We start from the raw sequence: 16538 nt of genomic DNA on the forward strand, positions 1-16538 counted from the left end.
CAGATGGATGGACGGACTCACGAAAGGACGCACGGACAGACGGACGGACGCATGAATTGACGCATAGATGTTCGCGCTGACAGACGAAAGCAAGAACAAACGGAAGGACGGAAGCATGGACGGGATCACGGACGCTTCGCCCCACTCGTCATCATTCACTCTGTGGATATGCTGTGATTGTTTACAGCGTTCACCCTTAGTCCTCGTGAACTTTTACTTGAGGGTGTGTAAGGTGTCGAGGTTATGTTATCTATTCAAACTATGTACGGAAGCTAATATGAAATGCCAAGCTTTTCTAAGCGAACATCGGCAAATTGAGCGTATCTATCTATCTATCTATCTATCTATCTATCTATCTATCTATCTATCTATCTATCTATCTATCTATCTATCTATCTATCTATCTATCTATCTATCTATCTATCTATCTATCTATCTATCTATCTATCTATCTATCTATCTAGCCGTCTATGACTTTTACCTCTCCTAGCCATTTTGTTAATGGTATCAATACCAAAATTGGTATGTAAAACGAGCATAACTGTCTAGTTATAACATGAAAGTCATGGCATGTATGTCGCGAACGTCATGTTTTAGTCGACACTCGCGAAGTGACAGAATTGGACACGAAAAAACACACTGAGGCTAAGGTAGGACACCCACTCGCGTCGTGTCGTGAGTGTCAACCATGTACAACCAACTAACCCTTACGCTGGCCCATTTAACTGCATTGAATTAGATTCAATTATTTTGCTGCTCTTGCGGCACTTTCGTTCATATGACATATTTAAAAACTCGTATGGTATGACATGGCTGAATAGCGAGCATAAGTTACAGAGCCTAACGTGAAAATTGTGACATGCACGTCATGTCTCTCATGACTAGAGGCCACGCTCATGGTGCGCTCGTTGTCGCTTCGCTAGCTTCGCATATACCAAATTTCGTATAATAGGACGTTAATGGACGACAAAGTTATATGACTGGTTGAAATAAGATAATCGTGCGATGAGTGTCATGTAAAACATGACTACATGATACTCAAGGTGTGCTCGCTGCTGTTTCGCCTACTCCGCATATACGAAACTTCACATCCCGTGAATTGAATACAAGACGAAGGCAAAAGATACGTGCGATAATGATGATCATGACATGCGTATTATGAAGAACATGACTGCATGCTACGCTCATAAAGTGCTCACGGTCCTCTTTACGTACCTCTACATCTCTACGTATATAAAACTTCGTGTCACATGATGTGAATAGACAGCGAAGGTAAATGACACGTCCAACGATGAGAACCATGACATGGAATTTAAGTACCGCAAGATTTCCATCCTCCTCGTAACGTTATGCTCATTTTAAAGTGATATTTCAACCTTCATCATTCGTGCTGCGCATATCACCCACTCCCACTATACGAGGGTTCTGCCAATTTTTTGTTAGTGTTTATGGTCCTCAAACCGTCTTATAGCAAAGAGATATTCAAGCTGTAGCAGAAGGATGCGGAAGTTTTCACTACTGAAGCTCTTTAACGTGTAGCTAATTATAAGTGCATGAGCATCAAGCATTTTCACATCCATCAAAAATGTGGTAGCCGCGCGTGGGATTAGAACCCATGACCTGTAGGGCCTACGAAAACTGAAGGAGACGGGGATGTTAGAAAAAAAAACAGGCACAGTGTTTCTATCATTGTTGTCGCACTTGAATGTTTTCGTCATACTTACTTTGTTGCCATCAAAATACGATTGGATCTGCAAAAATAGAAGAAGGGTTATCATTTATGCTCATAAAATGATAGTGAAGCACACAAATTTATTTGAAATGTGGAATATTTCTCCCCTCCTGCAAGTCATGAATACGGTTTTCCGATTGTCTCGGGCACAATGTTGTTCAAAGTTTCACAGAAAAAATTGTATATATGTAGAATAGAGAAATGAAAACTGCTCAGCAGCAGTGTCTTCATTGGTCTCTATTGGCCCTTTTATTAGTTACGTCATTCTCAGGGTCGCAACTAAGAACACGAGCCATTGGCTGCATTGTGAGTGACGTGGTCCATCTTGTCGCAAACATGCCAAGGACCAGCGCACAAGTTTCTCCTATAACCATCCACATGCATTCTATGGACCGCTATAGAAGAGTGCCCACAGGGAAACGTCAGACAGCTGGCATCGGCCGGACCGATGGTCAAGTCTTGGAAGAAAAATAGGCCCGGAAGGCTGAGTGACGGCAGCAACTGTGTAACGAAGATATGGCAGCCTTCCTGGCCGCGCTAAATCGTCAACGTTAATACAAGCGTCTGTGGCGGGAGTATTCTGCAAATCACACCATCGAATGAGCTCGCGATTCCAAACGTTTGCAATTTAGGTGCGCCACACAACAAATGGGTTGTTTTCGAAGAAGCTAAAAAGCTCTATAATTTCTTTGAGCCTTTTGCAAACACGGCTGAGTGCCTACGGTAAAGTGGCGTTGCGGCTTGAACATGAAGATTGTGGGCGCGCGTCAGGCGCGTAGCCAGAAATTTATTCTTGTGAGGGGGAGCACCCCCTTGACTTTGGGAGGGGCACCCCTTAAATTCACCATTTATTTCTCTCTATGCCGTGGCGAAAATAAATTTTGGGAAGTGCACGTGCCCGGTGTGCCATCCCCTAGCTACGCCCGCAGTGCGCGTTCGCCTGGGCGAACGCCAACTTTGAGTGGGACTTCTATATATGCAAAGCATTTCTTAGCAAACTTCGGCGACATTTAGCGTTTCTATCTATCTATCTATCTATCTATCTATCTATCTATCTATCTATCTATCTATCTATCTATCTATCTATCTATCTATCTATCTATCTATCTATCTATCTATCTATTTATCTATCTATCTATCTATCTATCTATCTATCTATCTATATATCTATCTATCTGTCTGTCTATCTTTCTATCTATCTATCTACCTGTCTATCTATCTATCAATCTATCTATCTATCTATCTATCTATCTATCTATCAATCTATCTATCTATCTATCTATCTATCTAGCTAGCTAGCTAGCTAGCTAGCTAGCCGCTCACGACTTTTAGCTTTCCTAGCCATTCATAAATGTATCAATACGATAATTGTTATGCATTAACATGAATGTATGACGAGCATATTTGACTAGTGAGAACATGAACATGTATGCCAAGAATTACATGATTTACATTTTATGGTCTTACTGCTTTTGTGGTGGTTTCGTTCATATGACATTTAAAAAAAACTGGTATGGTGTGACATGACTGCATAGCAAACGTAAGTGAAAGGCCATAACGTAGAAATCATGACATGCGTGTCATGATTTCCCTGTTATGACTAGTCATGACTGCACGCCATGTTCATGGTGTGCTCTCGGCCGTTTCTCTAGCTCCACATCTACGAAGTTTGGTATTGCTTGATGTAAATGCAGGACAAAGGTAAATGACACGTCAACACGTGATAATCTTGACATGAGGGTCATGCGAAACAACATTACATGCTGCGCTCATAGCGGCTTGTGGCCGTTTCGCTAGCTACACATATACAAAATTTGTTACCACGTGACTTGAAGAAATGATGAAGATACACGACTGGTGCACAGATGCTAATCATGATATGCGTGTCGTATGAGAACACGACAATGTGCCACGCTCATAATACACTCGCAGCCATTTCGCTAGATTCACGTATACCAAATTTGGTGTTGCGTGACGTCAATGAATGACGACTGTATATAACTGGTGCAAACACAATAATGATGACCTGAGTATCGTGTAAAATATGCTACATGCTACTCTCATAGCGTTCTCGCGGCCGTTTAGCTGGCTGTATATATACCAAATTCAGTATTACCAGACATGAATGAACGACAAAATTCAATGACACGTCCTTACATAATAATCATCATGTAAAACAGCGCTGAATGTCGTGTGTGTAACTCATGTTGATGTGTGAGTATTTGCGCGAGAGTAGGTTGCGGTACATATCTTACAATGCCTCAAACATGACTACACGCTAGGCTCATAGCGAGCTCGTAGCCGTTTTGCTAGCACCGCCTATACTAAAGTTGGTTTCACGTGACGTGAATAGGCGACGAAAGTAATTGACACGTCTAAACCTAATAGTTGTGATATGCGTGCAATATGAAACATGACTACATGCTACGCTGTTAGCGTGCTCACGGCCGTTTTGCTAGCTCCACATATACGAAATTTGGTATAATGTGACGTGACCGTACGACGATGGTAAATGACACATAAAAACATAATCACGGCATGGAAGTCATGTACAGCTAAATAATGTCCACTTCACATTTGGCTAATTTTAAAGTGACCTATAGACCGTTGCCATTTTGCTTCGCACAATTTTGATTCCCAAAGTACGTGGGGTCTGCTAATATTTATGCGGAGATTCGGGTTCCGTTGCGACGTGTGTGTCAAACTGTGGTTCGAGAACAACCAGTTTGATTACCACATTGCGAAAAGCATTTGACCTCTCACTGCACTCTGCCATGACTGTGAATATGCGAGGCACTATGTGCGGTATGTTAAATAAGCCCTGTAGTGAACCCCGGCCAAGCATGTCCCTATCCTCAATAAGAAGTATGGACATGTATTGTAATTGTGAAAACCTTTAGTGCAGCGTCGAATAAACCCACTGCTAAACATCGGGTTCGCACGTTTCAGCTTTCGCTGGTTAGCCGTTTGTACGTAGTGCTTGGGCAGGGATTTTTTTTATTTCTTATTCAAGAATATTAGCCCACAACGCCTTTTGGCTGAACTGCAGGGAGATCGACAACAAAGGTACGAATAAGCTCTCATTTTGACCGCATGTTTTTTAAAAACTTTGGTCCCTTCTACACACTTTGGATAAAAATATAATTAGCGAACTTACACGTCTGGGGCTGGTATCCAGAGATTTCGAAAGTGTGATCGTTACTTCGAGAAAAGTAAAAAAAGCACTCTGGTAAGTATTTCTGTTAATGCCTACATTGTTAATAGATATTAAAAAACAGTTTCAGCGTTAACTTCCGTTGGCACAAAGCCAATTACTTCCTACTTAATTGTTGTTTCCTTATGGGGCACTGCCTCTTCTACAATGCCTGTGCAGAGCATATCTGGTCGCTATATTATTTTGATAGAAGTTATATGGACAGTCTCAGCTAGTTTTTTACCGTCGCTGCCGCCATCTTAAACGTATATGAATGTTTTAGATAATCGGGGAAGGAAAATCAGCCTCCTTTTCTGCGTAGTGAACATCGTTTTTTAGCTGGGGTCACATACACGTGTTTATCTCGTGAGCGAAAAAGGGGTGGGGGGCACTCATGGTTGCCGCACTGTCACGGCAACAATCACCGAGTGTCCTGTGCCCCCACAGCAGGCGGAAGTTTCTATGAGCTGCACTCTCAACGCACAAAAAAAAATCACAGCATATCCACGCAGTGCATGTTGATGAGTGGGGTAAAGCATCCGTCCCTTTGTCCGCGCTTCCATCTGTCCGTTCGTTCTTGCTTCTGTACGTCCATGCGTTCATCTGTGCGACGGTCCGTGCGTCCGTCCGTCTGTCATCGACGCGTCCATCCGTCGTTTCGCGCGTCCATCCACGCGACCGTGCGTTTGTCTGTGCGTCCATGCATCTGTCTGTCTGTCCATCAGCTCGTCGATATAGTGAATACTCCAAGCACTGCCATCTCGCATCCTTTTCTGATATATTCATCATGTAGAAGTACCGCCATTCAGCCGGTATAACAAGGAATTAACGAGAGGTGGCACTGCCGGACTTGAGGGACTGCACGTGCACTCTCTTAAGGCCAGCGCTTCGTGCCTACTTCCCACCTTTCTCCTTCGCTAGTTCTTGGAACTACGGACCAATCCTGGCTAAACCTTGCTAAAAACCAACGAGGTTACGCCCAGGGAGTTTAACATGACAACCTTTTCTTGCCTAACCTTAACCATGTCCTCAACTCTTTCCGTGCAGCGTTCGACAACGTGAAATGGGTCATCGTAGACGAATGTAGCATGATGAGGAGCGACACTTTTGCACGTGTGCACGAATGTCTGCGACAGATAAGTGCAAACGAAATTGACCCTTTCGGTAGCTTGGACTGCATCATGCGCGGTGCCTTGAGCCAGTTGCCCATCGTTCGTGCCAGCAAGGTGCACAAACGCAATAGGACACGTGCCAACATCTATAACACTCATGTCACTTGGTGCCACCTCTCCTACTTTCCGATTGCGTAAGCCGTCCGGCGGAGCGACAAAGCTTTCCAGTATATTGTTTAAAATCGACAATGGTCACGTGCTTTAACAGGAGAACGTTCGGATGCTTCAAGCTCGCTTCCATTCCAAGGATGACGCAAACCTCTACTGTCCTCACGGCGCCATGCTATTCTTTTCGAAAAAGAAGCCGATACGTACAATATGCTGGACGCTGTCGCGAACGTAGATGCTATTCACGAAGCCGACAGACAGATTTACTTGCGCGTCCACAGCTGCCATACGGACGTCACCTGTCATTAATAATGGCTAGCAGGCTGCACTTGTATGGGTGCTGCGGATGCAAAACTAAATCCGTCCAGTGCCAGATACCATAATGGCACTGACTCTGAGAGTGCGAAGCGTCAGTTACACTTCCTTAGCGCTGCTTAGGCTGGGAACCTGCCGCTAAAATTTGTGCTAAGTTCAGTAAAGCCATACATGCTTACCTTCAACATTGGCGTGTCTGACGGCTTCGTTAAGGGAGCAGTGGGTTATCTCAAGTACGCGCAGTCGGATGAAGTGGGCCTACCAGAAGGCTTTTGGCTCCACATTCACCCTAAAGTGACAGGCAATATTTCTCGAACGAAGCCAAAGATTATTCGCGAGTTGCTGGCCTTGTCATGCCTATCAACTCCGTACCTATCGGCCTGCGCACCGCCATAACCACTTTGGACAAAAAAGGAAAAAAAAAACGGGAGCTCCTTACCGTCGCAATCCATTCCCCGTATGCAAGCAAGCGCTGTCATTATAAATAAATCGCAAATAGAACATACAGTGAGCTGGTGGGCGAATTTTGCAAGTCCCTTCTCCAGAAGCTTTTCTATGTATATTTGAGCCAAACGAACACCCCAGAATGGCTGTTTTAAACAAATGCAAAACAGGACTTCACTTTTCACCATGGTAGCGAAAATCTGTATCGCAGGTTGTCGGACGAATTTCACCGAGTAGAAATGCATCGACTTCATGCAAATACCACCAAGTGCTTCGCCATATTCACGTGACATACCACATTGGCAATTAGCAGCATGAACGCACGCTCGTTGCTCGCGTACGCCATCGATGTCTCGCACGATCATGTCGTCTGCAAAGTTTTGCTTCACGGAAACGTGGACGGACACTGCCATTGAACTGCCTGGATGCAAGTGCATCAGCCTTGCAAAACGGCAAAACCACCGAGCTGCTGCAGTGACTATTTACGAACGCTTCATCAAGATAATGCTTTATTACGCAGTGTTCCATACGAACTCATCTCGCTGCCCCACGTGACTTGTGGTTGTGCATGTGCCGTAAAAACATCTCATGGCTTCATCGTCGCCGCTGTCTACATCTCAACGGCCACCTCGTAGAACGACATCCTAAAGTTCTTGCTGCACAACCTCTGTGTGGTGCGCCAAGAGGATGTGCTGGTTATTGTCACAGGAGACTTCAACGTGAATGTACTTTGATGTAAAATGGGTGACTTGTGACGTTTCAGGCTGCCGAACTTGAACTTCACCTCCTGTCTGGCGTCACACAGCCAACTACACGGAACAACACGTGTCTAGATATTGTGTTTGGAAAGAGTGTTGCGTCACGAGCTCACTGCCTGCCATTGCCAACATACTTCTGTGACCACAAGGTGGTTTTCGCTGTCATCGAGGGATCTGTGTTTAATTTATATTCACCAGTGGTCCGATAGAATACTAAATTCGCTTTCTTTATTTCTTACCCGTCATTAAATACGAAATTTATTTTTCATGTGGGTCTTGCATTACTATCAATTCGAGCACACTCGTGGGAAGGTCTCCCCACATATAGATGCGCTCTACACACAACCAACTGTCAACAGCAGCGACACACAATGTATAGTTCGTATTACCAGTACGTGCTGCCCACGGGAAGCGCTTCTCATTTACGCCGTCGCAACGCACAAACCTTTTTTTTGGTCATCTACTGTGACCACGCCCAGGAAACTCTGTTACTTTGCACGCTCATGCTATCGCTGATAAATGTGGACAGACATCTGCCAAGAATATGTGTAATCAACTCCAGTACCCCAAAGAATCGGTTAGGTTCTGTGATCAAATTGTAAACCAAAATATGAGGTATGGACTTCCCTGCACGTTCCATGCCTATGCGCTTATATTTCAACAAGTGTTTTTTGAAAGTGAGGGCTTCAACTAGGTTCTGAACGATTTGGCAAATTATCAATAGTATGAAATATGAACCGTTGTCGGAACCCCAACATTCTGGACCCTTCATAGGGTCGAGTGGCCCGTACAATCTCACTGCGCGCAGCGTTTTTTCGAGCTTCTTGTTTCTAGCACCAACCTTGAAGGTGGGTTTTCAATGCTGAGATTTGTCAATGGAATGGAGCGCACTTCAATCTCGCAAAGTATTCGAGGAGGCTTAACAATATGCTTTAGGCTATATAAGGTTGTTATACGAAAAATTGGCGGTGTTTTGTATTCACCTGTTTCACTTGCACGCGTACCTGTTATTCTATTCAAAGGTGCAAAGAAAAATGGGATGTTCTTCGCCTGCTTTGATAATTTATTATTAAGATGCGCAGTGATGTGAGATTTTCGGAGTTTAGAATTGAAGCAAAACTCGAAATTTCAAAGAATGGCGGATTGGCGGCAAATAAGCTTTGATAAACGCTGAATGTCTCTCAGCGAACTAAAATCTGATGACCACCCGCCAAGTTTCATGAAAATAAATACCGATAAAACGCAGCCTTTGTTACACAGCACATAGCTCAGGTAGCGTAAACGTTACCTTACTCATATCATACCCAGAACTTCACCCACATATCATGATTCACTTGGCGGGGACTTGTTAAAATTTTAAATGCATACAAGGGGCAGTTTTCAAACCGAAGATATTGTTCGCGTTTTACGTGATAGGGAACACGCTCAAAGTTTTCTGAGGTCTCCTTACCAGCTTTTCTGACTAATTTATATATATAGCTTGTTATCACGCTGGTGCACGCGTGCAGCGAAGTGTCACTGGCTCGATTCTACGTGAGTTTCTTATCATTTTTCTGATGATCTACTTTTCACAGGCATTTTTTTTTCAATATATATAAATATGCATAGCTGGGACATGGGGACGGTGATGGCAAAAATTCACTGAAAGTTCCTATTGAATGCTATATGACTAAAGTTCTGTCTAGTGCTTAAGAAAACATGAAGTGTGTTTTTATAACACTAAACTTCGCACTTCAATCTTTGATATCAAACGGGCGACTATTCAGGGACATGTCATCGCAGTGTGACACCACAAAAAAAGCAACTCGTGACTACTTAGCTGTATATCGGTATATACTTGTGGTGCAAAATGGGAGATTTCTCGTTCACTGACCTCACCGTCATATATGCGGTTTTGGGTCGTTTTGATGACGCGGTGTTCCAAACTCATTAGTAATGTGTAGTCTCGTCGGGATAATGTGCATTGGAATGCGGTAAGCTTTCATTCGTTCAGGTACGAAAATGTTTTCTGCAACAGTAAAATATCTTACACATCCTGTTTGACTGCAGTGTATGAATGTCAATAACACTGAATTCGAGGCAAAAAAAAAATTGGCAGATCCCACGTACAGTGGAATTCAATGACATGCGATGCACGAATGAAGAAGGTTGATATGTCACTCATGATCATGATTGAAATATGATCATGATTATTATTGATGGGATGTGGGGCTAGTCAAGCTGCGTTTTTATCGCAGCTTTTTTCCCGCATTTCACGCCACACATTGTATGGTGTAACACTGTGTAGAAATAAACTTCAAACTTCACTTTAAACTCAGCAAAGCGTTCAGAGGTGGATGAATGTAGTACACAGCAAACACAAGTATAATTGTTATGTCCACTCACGTATCCAATAGGATGCAAATATATAGTTTCTAGTCGCATAACGACGCCACCACTACCGTTTGCAATAGGAGCTTCAGCATTGGTAGGCACATAACCTATTTCATTTCATTTTATTTACCCTCAGGACCATAAGGCATTATAGAGGGGAGTGGAAATAAAGTTTACAAGGATAAAGGAAATACAGCATGTGAATATACCGCAGAGAAAATACATATTATACAACAGAATGTACAACAGAGAAAACACAGCATGAGAATAAACAATGCAACAAACATAAAAATAAAATTGTAAAGAAAAACTCCTGATTATATAATAGTAGCTGTGCAATGACAGTGAACATAATACACTTTTGAGTAACGTTTAGCTCATACAATACGGAGTAAGGTTTGACGGAAAATATTGTTATTAGTAATCGTGACGATGTCTTCGGGAAGGTGGTTCCAATGTACTGATGTATGAGGTGTAAATTATCGCGAAAAACACTGGGAGTTGCAGGATGCGATTCCAACCTTTTGACGATGGTCGATGCGAGGGGATATGTACTGAGGATTCAGGATTAATTCGTTATGTAGGGTGGGATGATGGAATAATTTGTGAAATGTACTCAAACGAGATATTTTCCGACGGGATGCAAGGAAATGAAGGCCTAGGTTGGATTTCATTGAACTGATACTGGCGATGCGATTGTAGTTAGAAAGTATGAAACGGGCGGAGTTATTCTGTACGCGCTCAAGTGAAGTAACCAGGTTATCGTGGTACGAATCCCACACTGATGATGCATATTCAAGTTTGGAACGTATAATGTTTTGTACAACAGAAGTTTTAGTGCAGAAGGTGCTTTTGAAAAGTTACGACGTATGTAGCCTAACATGCGATTAGCATTATTAGTAATGTATGCGATGTGGGGTGCCCAAGATAAGTTAGATGTGATAAGAATGCCCAGGTATTTATACGAGGAGACTAGATCAAGCGGGAAGTCGCTTACGTAGTAATTAGGCGGGGTGTTAGCCGATCTAGTTACGCGCAATACCTTACATTTAGCGATGTTTAAGTCCATTCGCCATGTGCTGCACCAAGCTGTTACTTTGTTAAGATCAGACTGGAGGCTTAAACTGTCATTATTACTAGTTATTTCACAAAAAAGTACGCAGTCATCTGCAAAAAGATGAATGCCAGAAGAAAGTGAAGACGTGAGGTCATTAATATAAATTAGAAACAAAAGTGGACCAAGAACTGACCCTTGCGGTACACCTGAGTGCACCGCAGCAGATGACGAATTGTGATTGTTAGCAGTAACATATTGAACACGTTCAACAGAAAACACTCAATTCACTTGAGTAAACTATTGTCAATATTTCGTAGGCTCAGCTTGAACAGTAGTAGTTGGTGACAGACTTTATCGAAAGCCTTACTGAAGTCTAAAAAAACGCAATCAGCTCATGATGAAGGGTCTAAAATGTGATGCAGTTTGTGAGTGAAGTATATGAGCTGTGTTTCGCATAAAAAATGTTTGCGAAAACCATGTTGTGCTGGTGTAAAAAAAGAGTTCGATTCAAGGAAGTCCATGAGGTTGGTGAAAATGACATGTTCTAATGATTTACAGAAAGTACTTGTTAACAAACTAGGGCGATAATTTTTCGGAGAGTGTTTATTGCCTGACTTAAAGATTGGGACCATTCTCCCGATTTTCCATTGTGTATGAATGCTTGATGTATCTAAGGACTGTTGAAAGATTTTTGTTAGTATCACTGAACTGTAAGTAACGGTGCTTTTCAGAAATTTGGTACCAATATTGTCATGACCAGGGGATGAGTGAATGGGGAAGTTATCTATGAGTTTAGCGATACCGGAGTGTTCAATGGAAATTGGTGGCATGGCAATATAAGTGAAGTTTTGCACATGGGATTGAATGACATTAAAAACTCGAGAATAGTTGTTTTTGAAGTGTCATTAAGTAGATCGGCACACTTGTCAGTAGGAACTGGATTGTTAAAATCATCTACTAGAACTATGGTGTTATCTGGTAAAAGGTTAATCAAGTGCCAAAATTTACGTACATTATTTGCAAGCATATCAGGGAGAGTTCAAGAAAGGAAATGTAATTTAGAGGATTTTAAGGCGGTAAGGTAAGCGTTGTGCGCTGCTTTGTAAATCGCCCAATGGTCTTCAGAAGGCGCTAGTTTTGCTGATCTGTAAAGTCGTTTTTTACGGCTAGATAGGCGTTTGATGTAGGTGTTGTACCATGGTGCCTGGTGATTAGAAATTATGGTTCGGTTAGGAATGTATTTCTTAGTAAGTTCTTCTACTTTTGCAGCAAAATTATCCCAGTTCGATTGGAGAGAGCGATCACTGAACTGGATAAGAAAGGAAGCAACATAGTTCGATAGTTCGTCATTATAGGCATCGAAATTTGCATTACTGTAATGCACTATGAGTTTTTCCACTATCGTTCGTTTTGGGGGTGGCATTTTAAGGTGAAAAGCAAGCTTAGAATGATCACTGATACCAGGCATATAAGTGATTTCAGAGGCTAGATCAGGCGAGTTGGTCAAGATAAGGTCAAGGATACTTGAAGTAGTACTGGTTATTCTTGTAGGTTGGGTCACCAGTTGACACAGGCTAAAAAACAGAACACATATCTACGAAATCCTTGGATTGTGCTGAAAAAGGTGATAAGCTCGGTGGGTTAGTGTTTCAATTTAAGTTGGGCAGGTTAAAATTGCCTAGTAGAAACAGAGGCGTGAAAGGAAAGCGCGAAGCGACCGTGTTTATGGAATCGTGGAGTTCACTTATGAACGTTTCCGAAGATGAAGGCGACAGATAACATACCCCTAGGATGATTTTTAAGGGATGAACTGTTAGCAGAACTCATACTATTTCAATGTCGTGATTAATCTGTATACATGACGATGGAAGGCATTTTGATATAGCTAAGAGTACGCCTCCCCCTCGGCGCAGTGTGCGATCACAGCGATAAATAGTAAAGTCTAGCGCATTATCAAACAATTCATTGTCATGCGTATTTGGAGAAAGCCACGTTTCACTAAGTGCAATCACATGAGCGCCGCACGAATCTATCGTGGATAATAAGGAGTCAGACTTGTTTGCAATGCTTCTTGTGTTTGAATAAAGGAAGGATAGCTTCGCTTTAGAAGCAGGTAATAGACCATCTCCCCTCTTGCTTCCCTATTGTGAACTGTTTGTAGGTTGATGTTGAGCGTGGCCTGCGTAAAAAGCTTGTGATTGCGATTCTTCGACGATGCCAAGGTTAGTATTGTAGATATAACACTTGCCGTTAGCTAGCATCTTATTGTAGCAAAGTTTAAAGTATGCAGCATTAGGCTGATTGTTACGAAATTCAGTTAGCTTTTTGCGGGCGAGGTGGGTGGTTGCTGAAAAATCTTCCGATACACCGATGTTTCTTTGTTTTAATTGGCCTCGGAGCGAAAAAAGTTGCTCTCTAGATTTGAAGTCGGTAAGCTTGACAATTAGCGGGCGGCGCTTGGTAGGAGAAAAGGAACCTAGCCTGTGTGCCCTCTCAATCGTGCTGCCTGTGAAGGTACTTAAAAGTGACTTTATTTTAGAGGTTAGTTGGGCTTCTATCTCCTGCCATGTTTCTTTGCATTCGGGAAAACCATAGAAGAGAAGATTGTTTTGCCGTGATCAATGTTCTAAGTCATCAAGTTGTGTATGGAGTGAAAAATTGCGTGCTTCGAGGTTGTTGACCGAAGCATGCACTTCAGATAGCTCTTCATTAACTTTCTTGAGGACTTCCGATTTTTGCTCGAGGTTGTCGAGGCGCTTTTTTACGGCAATAATCTTGGCCTCTATGTTCTTCTGGCTGCATTTAATTGACTTCATATCAGCTGCTAATTCGTTCTGAACCTTTGCACTTTCTAATGATCTTGTATGAACATCCTTGATCAATTTAAAAAGAACAGACATTTGCTCAGTAAGGTTTTCAGGCAGAGATTCGATATCTAATAGATTATCTGAGCACGTAGTTGGTCCCGAATTTGCTTCAATGTCACCAGAGCGGTTCAATGACACCAGAACCTATGTTGCACATGACTTCCAGATCATGACTATTATGTTCGTGTCTGGCATTTGTGTTCGTCGTCTATTTACGTCACGTAATACCAATGTTTGTGTATGTGAAGCAAGCCAAGTGGCCGTGAGTGCGCAGTGACCATAGAAGCTAGTCATGCTCTACATAACACCCATGTTATGATTATCATGTTTGGGCTTGTCATTTGCCTGCATCGACAATTCACGTTATGTAACATCACAATTGGTATACGTGAAGCTAGTTTAACGGCTGCGAGTGTGGTAGGAGCATAGCATATAGTAACTTCTTGCATCACACGCATATCCTGATTAACACGTTTGGACATGCCATTTAGCTTCGTCGTTCATTCAACTTACGTAATGCCAAACTTGGTACATGCGAAGCAAGCAGAACATCCGCGAGCGCATCATGAGCGTGACTTGTAGTCATGCGCTTACATGACAGGCATGTCATAGTTATTATGTTTACTTCAGTTACAAACCTCCAGAATCCATTCACGTTACGTAATAAAAAATTCTCTATGTGGGATGCTAGCAAAACGACCGTGAATGCGCTATGAGCGTGGCGTGTACTCTAGACTTGTATGACATGCATGTCATGATTTTCACAATAGGGCCGGCCAGTTATGTTCGCCGTGCAGTCATGTCATACCATACCAGTTTTATATGCCATGTGAGCTAAACGACTGCAAGAGCAGCAAGACTATGACATTCAAATCATGACAGTCATGACGTACCTGTCATAACTTTGATGTTAGGAATTGTTGCTTGTGCTAATCATGCAGTCGTGTTATGCCATACCAATTTTGGTATAGATCCCGTTATCCAAACGGCCAGGAGAGCTAAAAGTCGTAGGTGGCTAGATAGATAGATAGATAGATAGATAGATAGATAGATGATAGATAGATAGATAGATAGATAGATAGATAGATAGATAGATAGATAGATAGATAGATATGAGAAATGTCACCGAAAAAAATGCTTTGAATTCATGAACAGTTGTTTTTAGGATATCAAAATTGTGCCAGGGGTCCTTAAATATTTTTTATTAAAACAGAAATGGTGTTTCTGAAACACGAAATGAATTACCTGAATTGCTTCATGGTGCAAAAAGTGGTTTAGAAGTGTCCGAATGTGCGTGATCAATGAACACATACTTCCTACCTGTTGTCTCTGACGGGCTCGCCACTACTGCGCTGTGTTGTGTGTATATTAGTCTAGCAAAACTACACCTCACGTGCGAATGAGGCAAACTGGGCATAGTGCATACCCACAAGGTTTCCTGCATCCAGCTACTCCTTTTTTAGAAGTTGTTGGCAGTCGAAATGCTATTGCACATTTAGAGCAAACCACTTTTCAGTCTTGAGCACATTTAGTTCAAGTGACGATTGATGCACACCCCGCTTGTGTCTGCTCTCTACCACACCATTGTAGAATCATCAATCCCTGCCATTTTTATTTTATGACAGGCGACTTCCCGTGGTAAACACTTCACTGCAGATGGCACCTGGCTTCTAAATCTAAGGTTTTTTCATTGCAAACGTTAATATATATTTGTAGTGTAAATTGTGGTATTTGTTCCGCACAGGTAGGCGAACATTTGAACCGATTTGTTAAAAACTCGCGCATTGAAATGAATTTTTGCAGACAACATTTAGCTTTCAAGATACCACCTTTCAGTATATTCGAAATGTATTCGTACTTACATGAGTTGTACAAATTTATAATTGCTTAGCGTACGGTATGCCCCATAAGAAGTTCTTGTAATGAACGCAGATTTCAAACAGACATGGTAGTCTCTCAGGACACCAGGCATTTCATTTCTTATAGCCATCACAAGGTAAATAGGTTTTTCATTTTGAATAAACTGCGAAGAGAGTGATAATTCCATTGTAAAAATTGTGTAATAACTCTTCAACAATGAACGCTTGTTACATACCATCAATACTAGCCTGCAAGTGATATATGTAGCACTGCTTTCTATAAACAAGGAGTTCATGCAAGGCCACTGATATGTCGCTACTGAAAGCCATATGTAGATTATGTGATGTATCTAGACTGCTGCAGATCACTTTATTTTTATTCATATATTTTGTTAGCTCTGTTTTTGAAACATTGTGCAATCATGAGTTGTAATAATTTTCTGGGTAATTGATTACTGTAATGGTGTCTCTACATCACTTACTTTTCCCAGTTTTAGGTAATTAAAACCTCGTGAAAGCCCACAGTTAAATGATTAGGGAGATCCTCCTTGTATTTTCAGTATAGAAGCCAGACAGTGAAAGGATTGTTGTACGGGAAGGGTAGAATACCTGACAAGAAATGCGACCCAGAAAGCGCTCAAAAACGTGAGTAATAAATAA

At 42.0% G+C, this 16538-nt stretch overlaps 1 protein-coding gene across 3 annotated transcripts in view; it reads right to left on the bottom strand.

Annotated features, from left to right (window-relative positions):
• LOC119180000 (uncharacterized) overlaps positions 1-16538 on the bottom strand; it is a 287597-nt gene that overhangs the window by 185069 nt on the left and 85990 nt on the right. For all 3 annotated transcript variants that reach the window (XM_037431129.2, XM_075869824.1, XM_075869823.1), the window contains 2 exons: positions 15882-16042; positions 1725-1751 (listed from right to left, as the gene is read on the bottom strand). In XM_037431129.2, the coding sequence (XP_037287026.2) occupies positions 1725-1751; positions 15882-16042 (188 nt within the window). The remainder of the gene's footprint in view (positions 1-1724; positions 1752-15881; positions 16043-16538) is intronic.

The sequence above is a fragment of the Rhipicephalus microplus genome, chromosome 7 (genome assembly GCF_043290135.1).
Source record: "Rhipicephalus microplus isolate Deutch F79 chromosome 7, USDA_Rmic, whole genome shotgun sequence".
NCBI lineage: Eukaryota > Metazoa > Arthropoda > Arachnida > Ixodida > Ixodidae > Rhipicephalus > Rhipicephalus microplus.